General features: G+C 42.4%; 1 protein-coding gene across 7 annotated transcripts in view; it reads left to right on the top strand.

Moving 5' to 3' along the window:
* EBF1 (EBF transcription factor 1) overlaps positions 1 to 15904 on the top strand; it is a gene marked incomplete at both ends in the record, with an annotated part of 425505 nt that overhangs the window by 400873 nt on the left and 8728 nt on the right. For 5 of the 7 annotated variants that reach the window (XM_080699121.1, XM_080699120.1, XM_080699126.1 and 2 more), the window contains 4 exons: positions 8038 to 8103; positions 9349 to 9526; positions 10169 to 10348; positions 14612 to 14806. In XM_080699121.1, the coding sequence (XP_080555247.1) occupies positions 8038 to 8103; positions 9349 to 9526; positions 10169 to 10348; positions 14612 to 14806 (619 nt within the window). The remainder of the gene's footprint in view (positions 1 to 8037; positions 8104 to 9348; positions 9527 to 10168; positions 10349 to 14611; positions 14807 to 15904) is intronic. The other 2 variants (XM_080699123.1, XM_080699122.1) reach the window with 1 other exon arrangement.

Below are 15904 nucleotides of genomic sequence, written 5' to 3'. Positions count from 1 at the left end.
CCCCTGAAAAAAGGCCCCTCTGTCCAGAGCTTTCTCTTTGAGCAGGGACTTTTATCCTGATCAGAAAGTCGATTTCCAAGGCCACTCTGCAGGACCTAACCCAGAGCGCTGGTCTTAAACCAGCACAATGCGTTGAAGAAGAGGCGCCAGCTGGGGGTGAGCAGGTTCAGCTCTGGACCTCCAAGCGGGTCGCGCTCAGAAGCATGCACACACCATTTGTCACCGCACGTGTGGAGGGGAGCACCCCAGGCTCCCATTCACCAATTACCATGACACCATTTAGAAGACATAACCAGGAGGCCAAAGAGGGGAGGGGGCATCGCCGTAACTCTTCTCGGGAATACCTGGCCTCACAATTTATACTTAACTGCTGACACCCGTAAAGTCGAACATTTTGGCAAAATGAATCAAGTTGCAATGTTTCTTTTATGAGATCCTCTCACAGGGAAGGGAGGCTTGCCACCTCCCGGAGCCTAGCCTTGGTTATCCATCATGGCGAAGTCAGCTGTCCGACGCAGCTTCTCAGAGGTCACGCGATCGAACCGGCTGCTCTTACAACTATATTATTGCTTACGGAACAGTAATTGAGGCACCAGATAAAAATTACCTGGTCTAATAGGCAGCGAACAATTTTCACTCAATAAAATTATAAGCCAAATCATTCATTTCATAACACTCTGGCTAATTTATTTGTTGACCTTTTAATATCCATAGCTCTTCAGTGGTATTAACTGCAACTCAGACAAAATCTCTTGTTCATTTCACTTTCATTGATTTTTTTTTCCATTGAGGCAATAACAGCTGCTTGAAAACAGCCTTTTTCTTTCCACTGTAAAAGTCAATCATGTAAGTTAGTATGTCTTACCTTGATACAGCTGCGTTAGCTTACAACTGACTTTAATTTCCTATGAGTCAGAAGTCTCCAACACCATGTTTTTTCACAAAGGCAGCATACCTCCAGCCGCGCTGGGGGATGATACGTAATGATATGTTTGGGAAGCCAGAGGCTTGTCATCCGATCTGAACATAAAATCAACTTAAAATTAAAGTACGGCCAGAAGTCCATCCAGCGTTTTCTCTAGAATAGCGTGTTTCTGGCGACTCGGCCTTTCGTCACAACACGAGCCTCTCTCAAAATATTTCATCCCTTCCTTCTAGAAACTGCTGCCGACTTTTATTGTGGTTTGAATTTCACTTTTCCTCAAAGATTAAGAACAACAAGTATGCACTAGGATGTCCCACAAGGCCGTCGCAGGTTCAACCGAATCTTCTCATGTTGTAAAATACCGTGAAGTCTTTAGAATGCACGGTTGTAAAATATAATTGTTCCACATTTGGCATTTTATACCTACTAGAAATAACCACTTGCTACCTCCACCTCATCTGCGCACCTCCTTTCCATTTCAATTTACTCTAAAGTGGTCCTTAGCCATAATGAGAATGCCCCTTTCAACAGAAACATGTTTAATTATATCCATGCTAAATGTAAGTGACTCTTCTCAGTCACAGGGCTTCTGAGTAAAGAGTGTTTAAAGTGCGACACCAAAGGCTTCTAATGAGCCACACGAAGCTCTATTTCAAGAAGTTCCTATTACAAGAAAAAAAAAAAAAAAAGAGAAATCTGAGGAATGTCTCAGAGGATGGGAAACTAAACAGTGCCCAAGTGTTATTTTGGTTTGTTTCCCTCTTTTTCTCGTTGCCCTCATTATCCTGATATTTTAGAATGCAGAGTCTACCATTGTGGAATTTTCCATTTGGCTGAATAAACACAAAAGAAGTTGGGATAGAAAACCATTCTCCACAGAAATACATCTCAGGGCAACCAGAGTTTATCACGTTGGACCTCCAGCTCTGCAGGGAGATGGGCTGTAAGAAATAGCCAATCAATTTTTCAACATTTGGGCCTTCTGGTTAGGAATGTCACCCAGACTTTTCAGAAGCAAGGGGTGGGAAGAACCTGGCTGGAAGTCCAGTGAGCGAGGCAGGGTGTAGACCCCACAGTCGGCTCTGCGGCGGTGAGGAGGCCCGTAGAATCAATGCCGACTTTATCGATAGATGCTTATTATCTCAAAATCAGAAGTGATTTTGCCACTCCCGTTCACTGTAGGTTGTGGATATTGAGATTGCGGCATTTTGAATCCCTTGATAAGGCAAAGGAGATGGGTATGAAGAGGTGCTGGGAAAATGTACAATGATAGAAAAGTATTGTGCTTCTTGCCCAGGAATCATCCCACTTGGCTTTGTAATTAAGGTGTGGAGTTTATCTTCTGCCTTTTATGGCTCTTAAACACTGTCTCCCAATGGGGCAAGCATAAGGCCCAGCACAGATTGTCCTCTACAATACTGAGAGCATCAATAAGAATCATAGGATGCAATTCCCAGAGTCTCAAAATCCAGTTCTGAAACTCAAACGTTCATGTTGTGTGGGTAAATAGGTATCCATAGGTGTTAGGAGTTGACCTGTATGAGCCATGTGCAAAAGAAAGTTCGGGCCGTCTGCTCTGTTCTTGTGGGTTTGAGTTGCTTCAAATATTGAATTGGGTTTATGAATGGGCCCAGCAGTTTTCAGTTAGACAACCTTCCCCTTCAGCCTGAAAGCTACATGTGGCCAGTGACTATGAGCATATTGGCTGCATATTTGAGGTCAAATGCTACGCAAAGACTCCCAAAGAGGGTGATATAATCCACAGAGATTTTTCTGTCATGAAATAGTAGGAAACATGAGTTAGCTATGTCTACATATTTGACATGAGATGCCTGGTCCCTGAGGTGCTTCCTGTGAATGTACAAATACCCAAGTATTTTTAAAGGTCTGAGAGTACAGTTAATAAAAGGCTGATATATATCAAGATCATCTGCATGTGGCTAGCAGCCTATAACTTGAGATAATGTCTCTCCTAGACATGATTCATTATATTAATCACAAAATTAAAATGTAAGCCCAAAAGAGCAAATTCATAAAAGAGTGACGTTAAAAAAAAAACAGTGATCAAAACTTGACCTTTGGGAATTTATATATTGGATTAAAAAGTCTGGAGTCAAAGGGAACACAAAATTTAAGCCTTCTGCTTTTATAAACCGTACCAAGTCTGTAACTGCCATTTCATCATATAAATTATCCCTTCAACTTTAAAAATCAGCAATGATATTGTAGAATACATTCTTCAGCAAGAAATTCTGCAAGGCCTGAGTTCTACTGAGCACTGTGCTGGGGGGGGGGTTAAAGAAGGTGATTAAGAAGTATGTATGACCTCAAAGAGGGTCTAGAGTATAGCCATGGAGAATAAATAGTCACATACTTCAGATCAGAGCTAAACCATCTTTATGTCATGCTGATGGTATAGATGGTCTACACTGTTTCAGAGGAATGGGAGATATTAGGAGCTGGGGTAGCAGGGAAGGCAGAATTATTTCTGATAGAGTTGCATCAAGCTCTCAGGCTCTTATTTCTAGCAGACCTGGGGGTGAATCCCTGCTTGGCAACTCATCAGCTCTGTGTGCACAGGGAAAGTTAGCTGACCTGTCTCTGTTTGCGTCTCGGTTTCCTCATTTGCCAAATGGTAGGCTTCAGAGGCTCTCTGTGAAGACCAAGTTCATGTTCCACTGTCAAAACACGACAGTTCTCTCTTTGATTACTGCCTTTAGTAGCAGGCTTTTGAGGAATGAGAGGTACTGCAAATGGACATTCTGAAGAGCCAAGCAGCATTTTAGAGAAGGAGAGGCAGAGGGATAATGGTGTGGAGACAGAAAAGAGCCACACCTTTTGCTTTGAGGCTGGGCAGAGTGACTACACCCAACTCGAAAGCAGTTTCATTACACATGGCTGCTCCTTGGAGCCCCATACCTCCCTGAGTCTCTCCGGTATTTCTGTAGATTCTAAAGAGATTCAGCACAACACATCCACTTTCCTCTCTACGGACCCCCACTCATCTAATCAATAACCTACAAACCTTGCAAAAGAGCCAAGTTTTGATTGTGAGAGGAAATAGATTGATGGAAAGTTTTTGGTTTTAAGGAGGAAAGAGTAAACATTTTCTGTTTCTTTAAGAGAAAAGATGCAAGTCCATGGAAAGAAAGAGGGAAAAAAAAATAGTTTGCCTGGGGATGCAGACTAGAGAACAAGCATTGCATCTTTAAGGAGGCTCTAGGGCTTTTCAATATTTAGAATACGAGTATTTGTCTTTTTAATTCCCATTTGGGATTTGTTTTAAGTCTAAGGATAGGATTAATTATCTTGGAAGAGTCTAATCTCTATCCTCATGTTTGAAACTGCAAGTAGGGAGATGTTTTAAATATTATGGAAAGAAGAGAAAATCTCTCCTGACAAATAAATGCCTTGAAAAATTAGATATTAGTACTTGCCAACTGCTTTTTCTTTTTACAAATCCTAAAATTGAATATTCGTATTGAAGGATCCTTATACCATGCTCCTTCCTAATGCCACAAAAATTAGGACTTTAAGAACAATTTCAGAGACAAAAGATTATATGAAGTACCCAGCTCTTCCCCTTATGGGAAACTTCTTTCTTTTTTTTTAACATCCCAGGCTCAATCATTTCCTAATGTGAAATTACAGATTTTTCAAATTACCATATAAAACTGCAAAAAAATTACACTTGTGACCACAGAAGAGATAGCATACACTATCAATTTGATCTTTAAAGGCATATATCTTTTATACAACCTGTCATTTTTATAATGCCTTTTACAAATTTAATCAATACATTTTAACATTCTATGTACTTTAAGTGCAATATACAATAAATATTCAAGTTTCATCTTAACCATGCTTGAGCCTTTAAATTGTTAAAACTGCAGTGCCCTTTCAATCTACTTACATAATGTCATAAAATATACATTTCAAGGTAAATGAAGTCAGCTACTTCAATTTAGTCCCTCAAACTGGTAGTAAATGAGAGGTTAACACTATGGTGCCAAACCCATTATTGAGTAAATTTAGCACCTTGGACAGCTCTGTAAAATCTTTATTGCTTTTCTGACCTGCTCGTCATGTTCTGTCTGTGTGTTCAGTGGCTCTCAGCTCTGATTGAAAGGCAATATATTAGATCCCCAACACAAACACGCTTGGGGGCTAGTTCACTGGGAACGTAATGACACGGAGGTGAGAGCAATTTTCTGGTCACCGAAATCCAAGCACCTTGCAGGTCTGTTGCACTAACTCATAGAGGACCCAGAAATGTCCTTTCTCCTTCCCGTTTGCAAAAATACCTAAGAGATGCTGGATCACATTGGCAGCACGGAACCAAGTGTGGGCTCCCTCTAGGACCCCCCCAGGTTGATACTGCAGGGAAGGGCATTTTGGAATGGGTGAGATAGCATCTAAGCACATAGCTTCTAGGAGACAAGAAACCCAGGTTTGCCTTACTCGAGTTCTAGACTGCTGGCTCAAAGTGAGGCTGTGCTGATAATAGCAGGACTTTGGCAATGGGCAGAGTGGACAAGCATGCCCGCCGTCGTGAACCAGGGTGCGCCACATGGTGGGTTACAGAAGGAGGCAACTTGAGGAAACGGACTCTATGCGCTTTGCTTTCAAAAGATTAATGGTGATGAGTCTCTGGTACCCAAATACCAATTGGGTCATGTCACTGAAAGACTTCATCTCCCAAATATTTAAGATTAAAATATCCTCAGCAACATAGCAAGGTCTTACACAACATAGTGAGACCCTACTCAAAATAAAAAAAAATATGTAATAAAATAGGGCTGGAGGTGTAGCTCAGAGGTAGAATGCCCCTGGGTTCAATCTCCAGTATCACCAAAAACAAACAAACAAACAAACCAAAAGATGAGCTTTTTCTGATTTAAAAAATCTCCAGAGATTGTAGAGTTATTTTTAAATTTTCCTCCTCCCTGAATCTATGAAATTATGTAAAATAAGGATGAATGCTCTAAATTCCCAAGGATGCCGGCCTGGTGGCTTATGCTTGCAATCCCAGCATTCGGGAGGCTGAGACCGGAAGATCACAGTTCGTGGACAGCCTCAGCTACTTAGTGAGGTCCTCTGCAACTTAGTGAGAACCTGTTTCAAAGTAAATAATAATAAAAAGTAGGGCAAGGGGTGTAGCTCTGAAGTCGAATGCCCCTGGGTTCCATCCCCAGGCCCATAAATAAATAAATAAATAAATAAATAAATAAATAAATAAATAACCCCAATGATAGAGTTGCTAGAGTACAGTTCATGGGTGCAGGGTCTTACTGCCCTCTGTATGCTTTCAACAAACAGGAGACTTGTATTTTTATCTTTCAATGGAAAGAAAGAAAAATGCCTCCTCTGCCAAGCCCAAACATTAGCATAAATATTTATTTGAAGGAATAAATGAACATAGATCCAGGGAAGCCAAATCTTAGTAAACAAATGAATTTGATCTTATTTTGTTTTACTCTTTTCTAAGAGCCAGATGAAGACATGGGGTTGGAGTGAAAGCAGCCCAAGCTGAATTTGATCTGGGGATAAAGTTTAGTGTGCCCACACCGGAGTAAATTATTAACTGCTGTGGTCAAGCAATACTACACACAAAAAACTAGTAAATTATCTTGTAGTTTGCATTAAAAGGTAAGAAAATGATTTCAGATATATGGGTATAGCCTCCATTGATTATACAATGCTCTCCACTCCCTACTTGGAAAATAACTGAATTGTTTTATAAAGGGGTCTAGCAGCTCAAGGCACGCATAAATGTTTATTGAGAACTGAAAGCCCCTCTATCTCATTTTTGAATTTAGGACATTATATATGTCATAAGTAGTTACTGCAATATGACAACTGTTTTATCTTATATTATAGAGAATTTAAAATTGAAAAATGCTAATATGTATCTAAAAGCTTGTCATTTCGAGAGTTGTTCGAGGGTTTTTGAAGAGGCTATGGTGACAGCAAAATGAATGCAATTATATCCCTATTTTCTGATCAGCGTCTGCGGTATATGAAAATGGAACAGCTCCGCTGCTCCGTGCGGAACTCCATTGTGTGAAATGTATAAAGTTAAGCTTCTGTGTGAAACTTTACCAACAGCGGAGAATAGTAAACAAATCTTCCTCCAAATTCCCTTCAATACTCACACTCTGCTAAGCCCCCATTTTCCCACACATCAACCTTTGCTTTGCTTTTTCACATGCTAGCACAAGCAGGCAATTAGGGCAAAAGGAAGGGAGGAAGATTTCTTTTTTTTTTTTTTTTTGGTCAGAATGACAAAAGATTACCACCTTGCGTGCTTTTATAGGGTACCCCATATTATCGGAACCATGCAAAAGCTAAGTGGGGAAGCCCACCTCAATAAAAAAGAATTTTTTTTTTACTTCTTTAAGGAATGAGTATCAGCATATAAATCTCAAATGAGAACAAGTGAGGAAATAGGAAATATAAACAATACTGAAATAGCAGGATGGCTTTAAAAGAAATAGGTGCTACCCGTTATGAAGGCTAGTGCAGACGGGGCTTCTCGGAACAGGAGAGTCTCTTCATGAGACAAAGCGTATTGTCTCTGTGGGCAGGGATATTGCATCACCCTCTTAGATCATGGCTGTGCCATGCAAGAGAGATAAACAAACGAGGTTTAATGCTACATGCTTCTAGTGGCTGAAGATTGATTGGAAATCCCTTGACAATGACCTGGCTGATAAGGTCATGGTTCCTGGAATAAGCAATTAAGTTCAAAATAAACACATCTTAGGGATTCATAACAAGCACTGGATGACATCGATTGTAGTAATCTAGTAAATGACCCCGGAATTGTATTCAGCAATAAACATACGAGTGCTTTATCGCGCCTATGGTAGACTATCGAGTGATGTATTTTATCTTGGAGTACCAAAGATGCTCACCTTTTGACTCGATTAAGTGTGTATGTGAACAAGGATAAATTGGTGATTTAGCAGTATTCTGGGGACCCCAACGCTACTGCTTTTATAGCTGTGCCTTGCCGAAGCATGGTCTGAAGGACCGCAGCGTGATCCTGTGAAAAGATAAAGACAACCTGCCTGTGCTCTAGAGGACTGTATCTCCTTTTCTCTTGACAGGAAGTGATCCTCAAAAGGGCGGCGGATCTGGTGGAGGCACTGTATGGGATGCCACACAACAACCAGGTGAGTGGTGGGGTGGGTGTCCAACCCGCGCGGGCTTCCGCGTTCAGCTGAGAATCTGTTTCCTTATGGAATGAGGATGGCATAAATAATACACAAGCCATACATACGCGTTAAGAGCCTAAGTAATTCAGATTTGTCACGTTGCAGGGCTATTCAATCCTTCCCTCTTTTGTGAATCTTTTATTGCCTTTTCTACCAAATCATTTTCCTTTACCGGAAAAAGTACTCCATTTAAAAACTAATCTCTACTGAGGATGTACTTCATACATAGAGAAGAGAGTTAACAGTGCTTTATTTGACTTCTCTCTCAGGTTTTAAAGCAAATTTAGGAGGAAAAGGGGATTTAATACGTTTTTTTCCCTAAAAAGTATAACGAGGGCTTGAATAGTACTGTCTACTCCTGTTTCATAGAGCAGCTCCATAGATTAAAACTTGAATGGCAACAGGGGGTAGTGGCACAGCCTGTAATCCCAGTATATGGAAGACAGAGACAGAAGGGCCGGAGGATCGAGACCAGCCTCAGCAAATTAGTGAGGCTGGCCTCAGCAACTTAGCAAAACTATGTTTCAAATTTAAAAATATAAAAAGTAAAAAAGAGCTGAAGGTGTCCCTTAGAGGTAGAATATTGCATGGGTTCAATTTCCCAGTACCAAAAATAAATATAATTAATTAATTGATTAATAAATAAGCAAAATCAAACAACAACAAACCTTCAAATTGCTTAGGAAACTGAGTCTGACAAATTCATCACTCTTTTTCATGTTCCTGATTCAGTGCTGAACTGCAAAGTCCTGCTAATAGGCTTCCTGTCTGCCCTGCATATCAGTGGGGGCATAGACTGGAGCCTCCCCCTTCCTCCTACACACACACACACACACACACACACACACGAAGAAACTTTAGGTTTTTGCGTGTCACTACTGGGGAACAGGGGACCCAGAGTGCTGACTCATGGACTTACAAATTCCACCAATGGCATTCAGAATCTCACCTCTGTCCTTAAGTAAATGACTGTCCTTTTATGCAGTCTTTGCCTTCCTGAGCCTCACTTTCCCCATTTGTGATTCAGGGGCGATGATGATGAGACACACCTCCCAGGTTTGTCAGTAGGGATCCAGCAGTTAACAGCGAGCCACAGGAGGAAGCCCTCAGCACAAGGACTGGCATATAATAAGCACTTAAGACGTGGTCTCCTTGGGAGTGGGACCGGGAGTGACTAAACGGGCTCTTCCTTTGACTTCTCAGGAAATTATCCTGAAGAGAGCAGCTGACATCGCTGAGGCCCTGTACAGCGTCCCTCGTAACCACAACCAGCTTCCGGCCCTTGCTAACACCTCGGTCCACACGGGGATGATGGGCGTGAACTCCTTCAGTGGACAGCTGGCCGTGAATGTCTCAGAGGCATCCCAAGCCACCAATCAGGGTCAGAGCCCGCTCTTCTCCCCTCCTGCTTGCCCTGCCTCTTCCTCCCAACTTAAAGCCCAGCCCCATTTACTTGACATCCATTTTTATTTAAAAAAATATTTCTTCCTAAGGGATGATCCCTAGTTTGTGCGTATCAAATGTTATTGTAGACTTTTGCTGCTAGCTCTGACATCTGAAGTCTGGCATGGAGGCTAGAAAGGAGGTATGCATTCAGCCATCTCTACTTTACTTTTTACTGTAAGCCTTGAATGACAGATAGCAAAGAGGGATGGAATTAAAGTTCTGAGGGGCCAACATACATCATTCTTGCCCAAGGAATAGGAACCTGTTAACTCCAGGGTACATCTCTTAGACTGGGATTTATTTCTGCTCCCAAATGATAATTTATAGGCCCTGCATTGCCACTTCTTATGGCCCTGCTAAGTATTTATGATCTTCCAAGAAATGTGTCTTTTGCTTGCTTGTTTCCCATTTTAATCACAGAGATAGCGCCACCAGCCCACGCACATGAATCACCCGATCCCTTCCCTCTGGGTTGCAGAAATGGTGTGAGAAAAAGAGACACCTTCCTTCCCTGAGTCTTCAGGGATGGCCGCCATATGCACCCACCCTCACCCCTGCTTTTGCCCCCACCCTTCAGGTTTCACCCGCAACTCAAGCAGCGTGTCACCACACGGATACGTGCCGAGCACCACCCCCCAGCAGACCAACTACAACTCCGTCACCACGAGCATGAACGGATACGGCTCTGCCGCAATGTCCAATTTGGGCGGCTCCCCAACCTTCCTCAACGGCTCAGCTGCCAACTCTCCCTATGCCAGTAAGTAGATGTGCGTCCTGTGTCCTGCTCATTTTCCCCAGAAGGGCTGGTACCTTGATGTAGGGGCCCACCAGCCAAGGCTGATCAGCTTGAGGGCCCCCAGGCTACAAGATGCTGATCCCTCAGAGGCTGCAAAATGATCATCCTCCCCAGCAGAAATCTCTACAGTCTTCTGCTTAGCTTCCACTCCACGGTGTCTTCCCAACAGTCAGAAGTTTGTTGCAATCAAAAGCAGCCTCAGAGCTTGACATGGTGGCACATGCTTGTAATTCCGTTACTTGGGGAGGCTGAGACAGGAGGATCACAGGTTTGCAGCCAGCCTCAGCAACTTAGCGAGGTCCTCTGCAATTTAGTGAGATCCTTTTTCAAAAACAATAAAATAAAATAAGCCTGGGAGTATAGCTCAGAGGTAGAGTACCCCTGGGTTCAATCCCTAGTACCACAAGAAAAATAATGAATAAAAAAATAAACAAATAACCAATCAGACTCAGCATATCATTCCAAGAACCCACATTTGGAGTCAGACATCTGCTTCTACCAGTTACTAGCTGGAGGCCCTGGGCTAGTGCATCTCTTTTCAAAACATTGATTTTCTCATCTGTTCAATAGAAAGGGAACTAGTACCCATCCCACCTAGTGTTGTAAGCCGTGGATAAGATAGTGCTCACAATGATATGTCTCAAGGCCTGGCATATGATAGGCAGGTTCAAAAATCGCAGTCAAAATCACAATGTGGTGGTGGTGTGTGTATTCCGTAGCAACAAGAATTAAAGCTTAAAAATTACCCCTTAAGGAGTATAACTTCCTTTAATACTTAGATTTTTTTTCCTTTCATTTTTAATGAGTTCTTAAGAATATAAAATTCAGCCGGGCGTGGTGGCGCACACTTGTAATCCTCGCGCTTGGGAGGCAGAGACAGGAGGATCATGCAGGTTCGAAGCCAGCCTCACTGGCTTAAGAGACCCTGTTTCAAATATATATATATATATATATATATATATATATATATATATATATATATATATATATGTATATATATGATAGGTCTGGGAGTGTATCCTGGAGGTATAAGGGTTCCATCCCCAGTAACACCAAAAAAAAAAAGAATATAAAATTCAAGAAATAAAAATACATTATTTCTAGAAATCTGGCAAGATAACACACACACACACACACACACACACACACACACACACACAAACACACACAATATTTTTGATGCCTTGTTCCTGCCTTAAAGAAGTTTAGCTTAAAAGATAGTGTGGATATAACACTTAGATTGTATCTAAAGAACTTCAACAAATTGGCATTTTATATATATATAAAATACATCTAAGACTCAGCGCATTATCATCTCAGTAAAAACCTGTCATAGGCTGCGTCTCCTCATCTCGATCTCCCTCTGAAAAAATTTTGACAAATACCCAAGTTCATCTTGGGCATTCTAGGAGGCTATTCTGATGTGCAAAATGTGGCCAAATTTGTAGACATTTGTAGAGAGACATCTGTGTTATTAAATGAAAGACTACTCATGATCTTTTGTTTTATAAAAGAAAACTAAACTAAAAATGCTGTAAGGTATGCTGTTTCTCCCCATGGAAATGTGGAGTATGCTAATCCATTGAAAGAAGAAAGGTCATTGCTGGCCTTTAAGAGAGTAATTTCTGAAAATACACCTAAGGCCTTTCACTTTCTGGGTGAATTTTCTGCTCAAGGGACATTTGTACTTATTTGTTTGGAATCAGCAGTTTGTTGGGCATTTAACATTCCCCCCAAATAATCTGCATATATTATGTCCATCTCACTCAAGAGTCAACATTCCAGGTCAGGTTCACCTAAGATTTTGATGTATAGAAAGATTATTTCTCATACATCCATCACCTCCACGTTCTCTCATCTGGTCAATCAGAAAATGTTTCAATCATGACCTGAGAATTAAAAGGTGGCATTCTTAATTAAATCAATAAACTAATTGCTCTATGGTAGCAATTCAATTTAGAGCCTTAGATTGTTCTTCTCTGGCCTGTGCAGACACCCAGTGACTTCGGGCTGAGATTGCATCTGTCAGACTGTGAAACTCCCAACATTTAATTTCCATTAATTGATTTCCTCAGTGCTCACAAATATAGTATTAAATTCTCAAACGGGCTCTCTCAGATGGGACGGTTTTATCTGCCTAAATGCAAATAAAACAATAAACACAAAGCCCGGCTGATTTGAATTTTCGCCTCTTTAATATTTAATTATTCATAAACCACTCATGTTGAAAAATTCCAACAGAATAAAAAAATAAAATAAGACATTCTACTGGTGAACACACTTTCTGGTGTGGTGGCTGATAACTAATAATGCTCTAACAAATGGAGCTGCTTGACTATATTTTACCCCTTTCTCTGTTAGCACCCCCCCAACTCCCCACCTCTAAATACACATAATGATCGCATTTGCCAACGAGATTAATTGCCGTCCTCAGTGAACCAGCAGGATTTCAAGTCTAGGAATATTTAAAAATCAAACCTCCAGTGCAGGAGTTTTGCAATTTAAATGGGTGTTATTATTGAACGTATTTTCACATTTACAAATCCTAAGAGATGTATAAAAATGCTGGCCTCATTAAAAGAAAAAGTACAGTTTAGAAAATGTTTGTGAAAACTCCGAGGGTATGGGTTCTGTGCTCTGCTCCATAAAGCACTTGGTGCTCTTGGTTGGGGGAGTCCCTTGGGCAGAGTTACAAGGGGTCATTTCCCTCTGATGGCAATAGATGCCTAGGACTGATTTAATTCCCACTTCCCTAACTTCCCCAAACCAGTAGACCTAGGATTGGGCCATCTACACACAGCTCTTTGGGCCCTGGAGGGCTCATAGGAAGGGGGCTTTTCCTCTGAGTATCTTTGTCCTTTGCAGAATGACATAAGAAAGAGCCCCAAATTTGAGTTTGACTCCTGGCTTCTAGCTATGGACCTCTGGCAGTTTGCTAAAAGACTTTCTGAGCCGCAGTGGGCTGAAGGTTGCTTTGCCAATGACTAAATGAAAAAGCTGTGGAGATTCTTGGGCATGACAAAGCAATATGTGGTGTTTATGGAATAATTTCAAACATAATAAAGTAGATGGAAGTGCCTAGAATTTGAATTAAATGCCTGGAAATTGTTGGACAGGGTTCATAATTTTCTCCAGGAAAGGGAGGAAACAGAAAGTGCCTGTGTGAAAACCTTGGCTTTGGCAGAGTGTATGCAAAATTTCTGCCTCCTGAAATAACCAAGAAATGAATAACCATACGCAGAAAAGGAAAGGGCAGGCAGAGGGGACCACGGTTAGTAGAGAATGTCCATCTACCCATTTCTTTTACAGCCCCAAGCAGTTAGATTTTCTGTTTTTGAATTGCCAAAGTCCTTCCATCATTGATTATCTGCATTCTTGCTGTTACCAGACTGTGGGCATTGACATAAGGCTCCTAGCCCAGTGCTTACTTGACATACATTTATGTCAAGCTCCATGGTACAAGGGCATAAAGTATTTGGGACTTAGACATGCAGTTCTGCATTGCCTACAAATGTTGCACACAGCAATCTGTTTATCTACCTGGCTTCCTCCTTACCTATAGCTATGTTCTGGAACATTAAAGTGCCATCAAATGCTTACAAAACTCACAGTCTCTAGGAGAGGATGGGTCATACCATACCACCACCCACCAGTGCTTAAAGTTAGAATCCTGGCCTTGCCTTCAACTCATCCTTCTTTCACCCCTCATTCCATCCTGGGTGGCCACATCCTTTCAAGATGGCCTCTGAAGACCTCTTCTGGTTTCCCTTCCTGCCTCCTCCATGGAGTTGGCTGTGGTACCTGTCACTGTTTCATGCCACTCTGTTTCTGATAAGAGGGAACTGCGCTCTTGTTTCCCGGGCTGGGGAACTCGGAGGGCCATGACTCTGTGCTCTGATGCACCCACCATGCTTGGACTGGGTACTGCCATGGGCTGATTAGAAAGGACCATTTCCCTCTGAAGGAAATGGCCATCTCTGACTCCAGTGCCTAGAATGGTATGGAGCACATGGCAGGCCCACAAGAGACAGAGAACATCACCAACCATGAAAGGCATCCTGTGCTAAGTACCAAAGGACAAAAGTGGGCGGAGTTCTGAGAGTTTCAGGAAGTGCATGCCGGGGAAGGGGCTGAGCAGGTGGCCAGGGAAGAGTTGGCTCTGAGCTGTCTCATTTCCAGATGCCATGAGAGTGGCTGACATTTCTTTCCCATGTCCTCTCCCAGTTGTGCCATCCAGCCCCACCATGGCTTCCTCCACAAGCCTCCCCTCCAACTGCAGCAGCTCCTCGGGCATCTTCTCCTTCTCACCAGCCAACATGGTCTCAGCCGTGAAACAGAAGAGTGCGTTCGCGCCTGTCGTCAGACCCCAGACCTCCCCACCTCCCACCTGCACCAGCACCAACGGGAACAGCCTGCAAGGTAAGTCTCAGCCCTCCGGTCCATCTGAAGTAGATGCAGCTCCACCTCCTGGGCCCGGAGCACAGCATCACCCCTGTGGCCATGGTGATCAGCCTCGGGCCTGCCTGCTCCTCTTCAGCCTCATTACCTGGGCCCCCTTACGTCGTTGTCTTTGATCCTGCTCGCTCCCCTCTTCATCCCTCCTCTCTGAAGTTGGCTGAGAATTCCTTTGCCAACTCCAGCAATTCTGCTCAGGCCCAGGATTTGCTTAGAAGATGGTTTCTGCTTATTCATTCTGCTTTTCTCCTCCCTCATTTCCCAGTTGTCACTATTTTCAGACCAGTCTTTTGTGGACTCTTGCACGTTCTCCACTGCAGGGTCTCTCTTGAGACTGACTTTCTCCCAAAGTGGGTCACTCAGCCTCCCCTTCTTGTTGCCTGTGTTAGAGTGAACCTGGACAAGGTTGATAACACAGAGAGGACTAGCCACAGTCTAACCAGAACCCTGAGGCTAAGGCACCACACACCAAAGACCAGAGCCTCACTACCCAAGGCCACAAACCAAAAATTACAAAAAGAATATTCTGGTTCTGAGCCAGACATGGTGGCACATGCTTGTAATCCCAGTACTTGGGAGGCTGAGCTAGGAGGACTGCAAGGTTGCGGCCAGCCTCAGCTATTTAGTGAGGCTTTCAGCAACTTAGTGAGTCCCTGTTTCCAAATAAAAAATGAAATAGGGCTGGGGGTATAGCTTGAAGGTAAAAGACTCCTAGGTTCAGTCCCCCAGTAACCACAAAAAAGAAAAGAAAAGAATATTCTGGTTATAAAAATTGTTCAGTAGGTTCTGCTAAAATTATTATAATTCATAATTCAAACTTTTCAATCTCTTTCCCATCATAGAAAATGGAAAATGATAGTCATTGGCCTAGAGAGGATCTTTTTATTCACTGAGAAAAAAAACCTCACCCTTTAAAAAATGGGTCCAATATTTCTCATATTTTTCTTCTGTACTTACCCACTGTTGACCTGCATGACCTGCAGGATTGTGGGGTATGGACTCAGAGACCCTACTGTATAGGACAAGGAGACCAAAGTTTGGAGAGGTTGTGAAATTGCCCAA

The sequence above is a fragment of the Muscardinus avellanarius genome, assembly GCF_963383645.1.
Source record: "Muscardinus avellanarius genome assembly, chromosome: 7".
Lineage (NCBI taxonomy): Eukaryota > Metazoa > Chordata > Mammalia > Rodentia > Gliridae > Muscardinus > Muscardinus avellanarius.
Note: the sequence above shows the minus strand (reverse complement) of the source record. Positions and strands in the feature narration are given on the sequence as shown.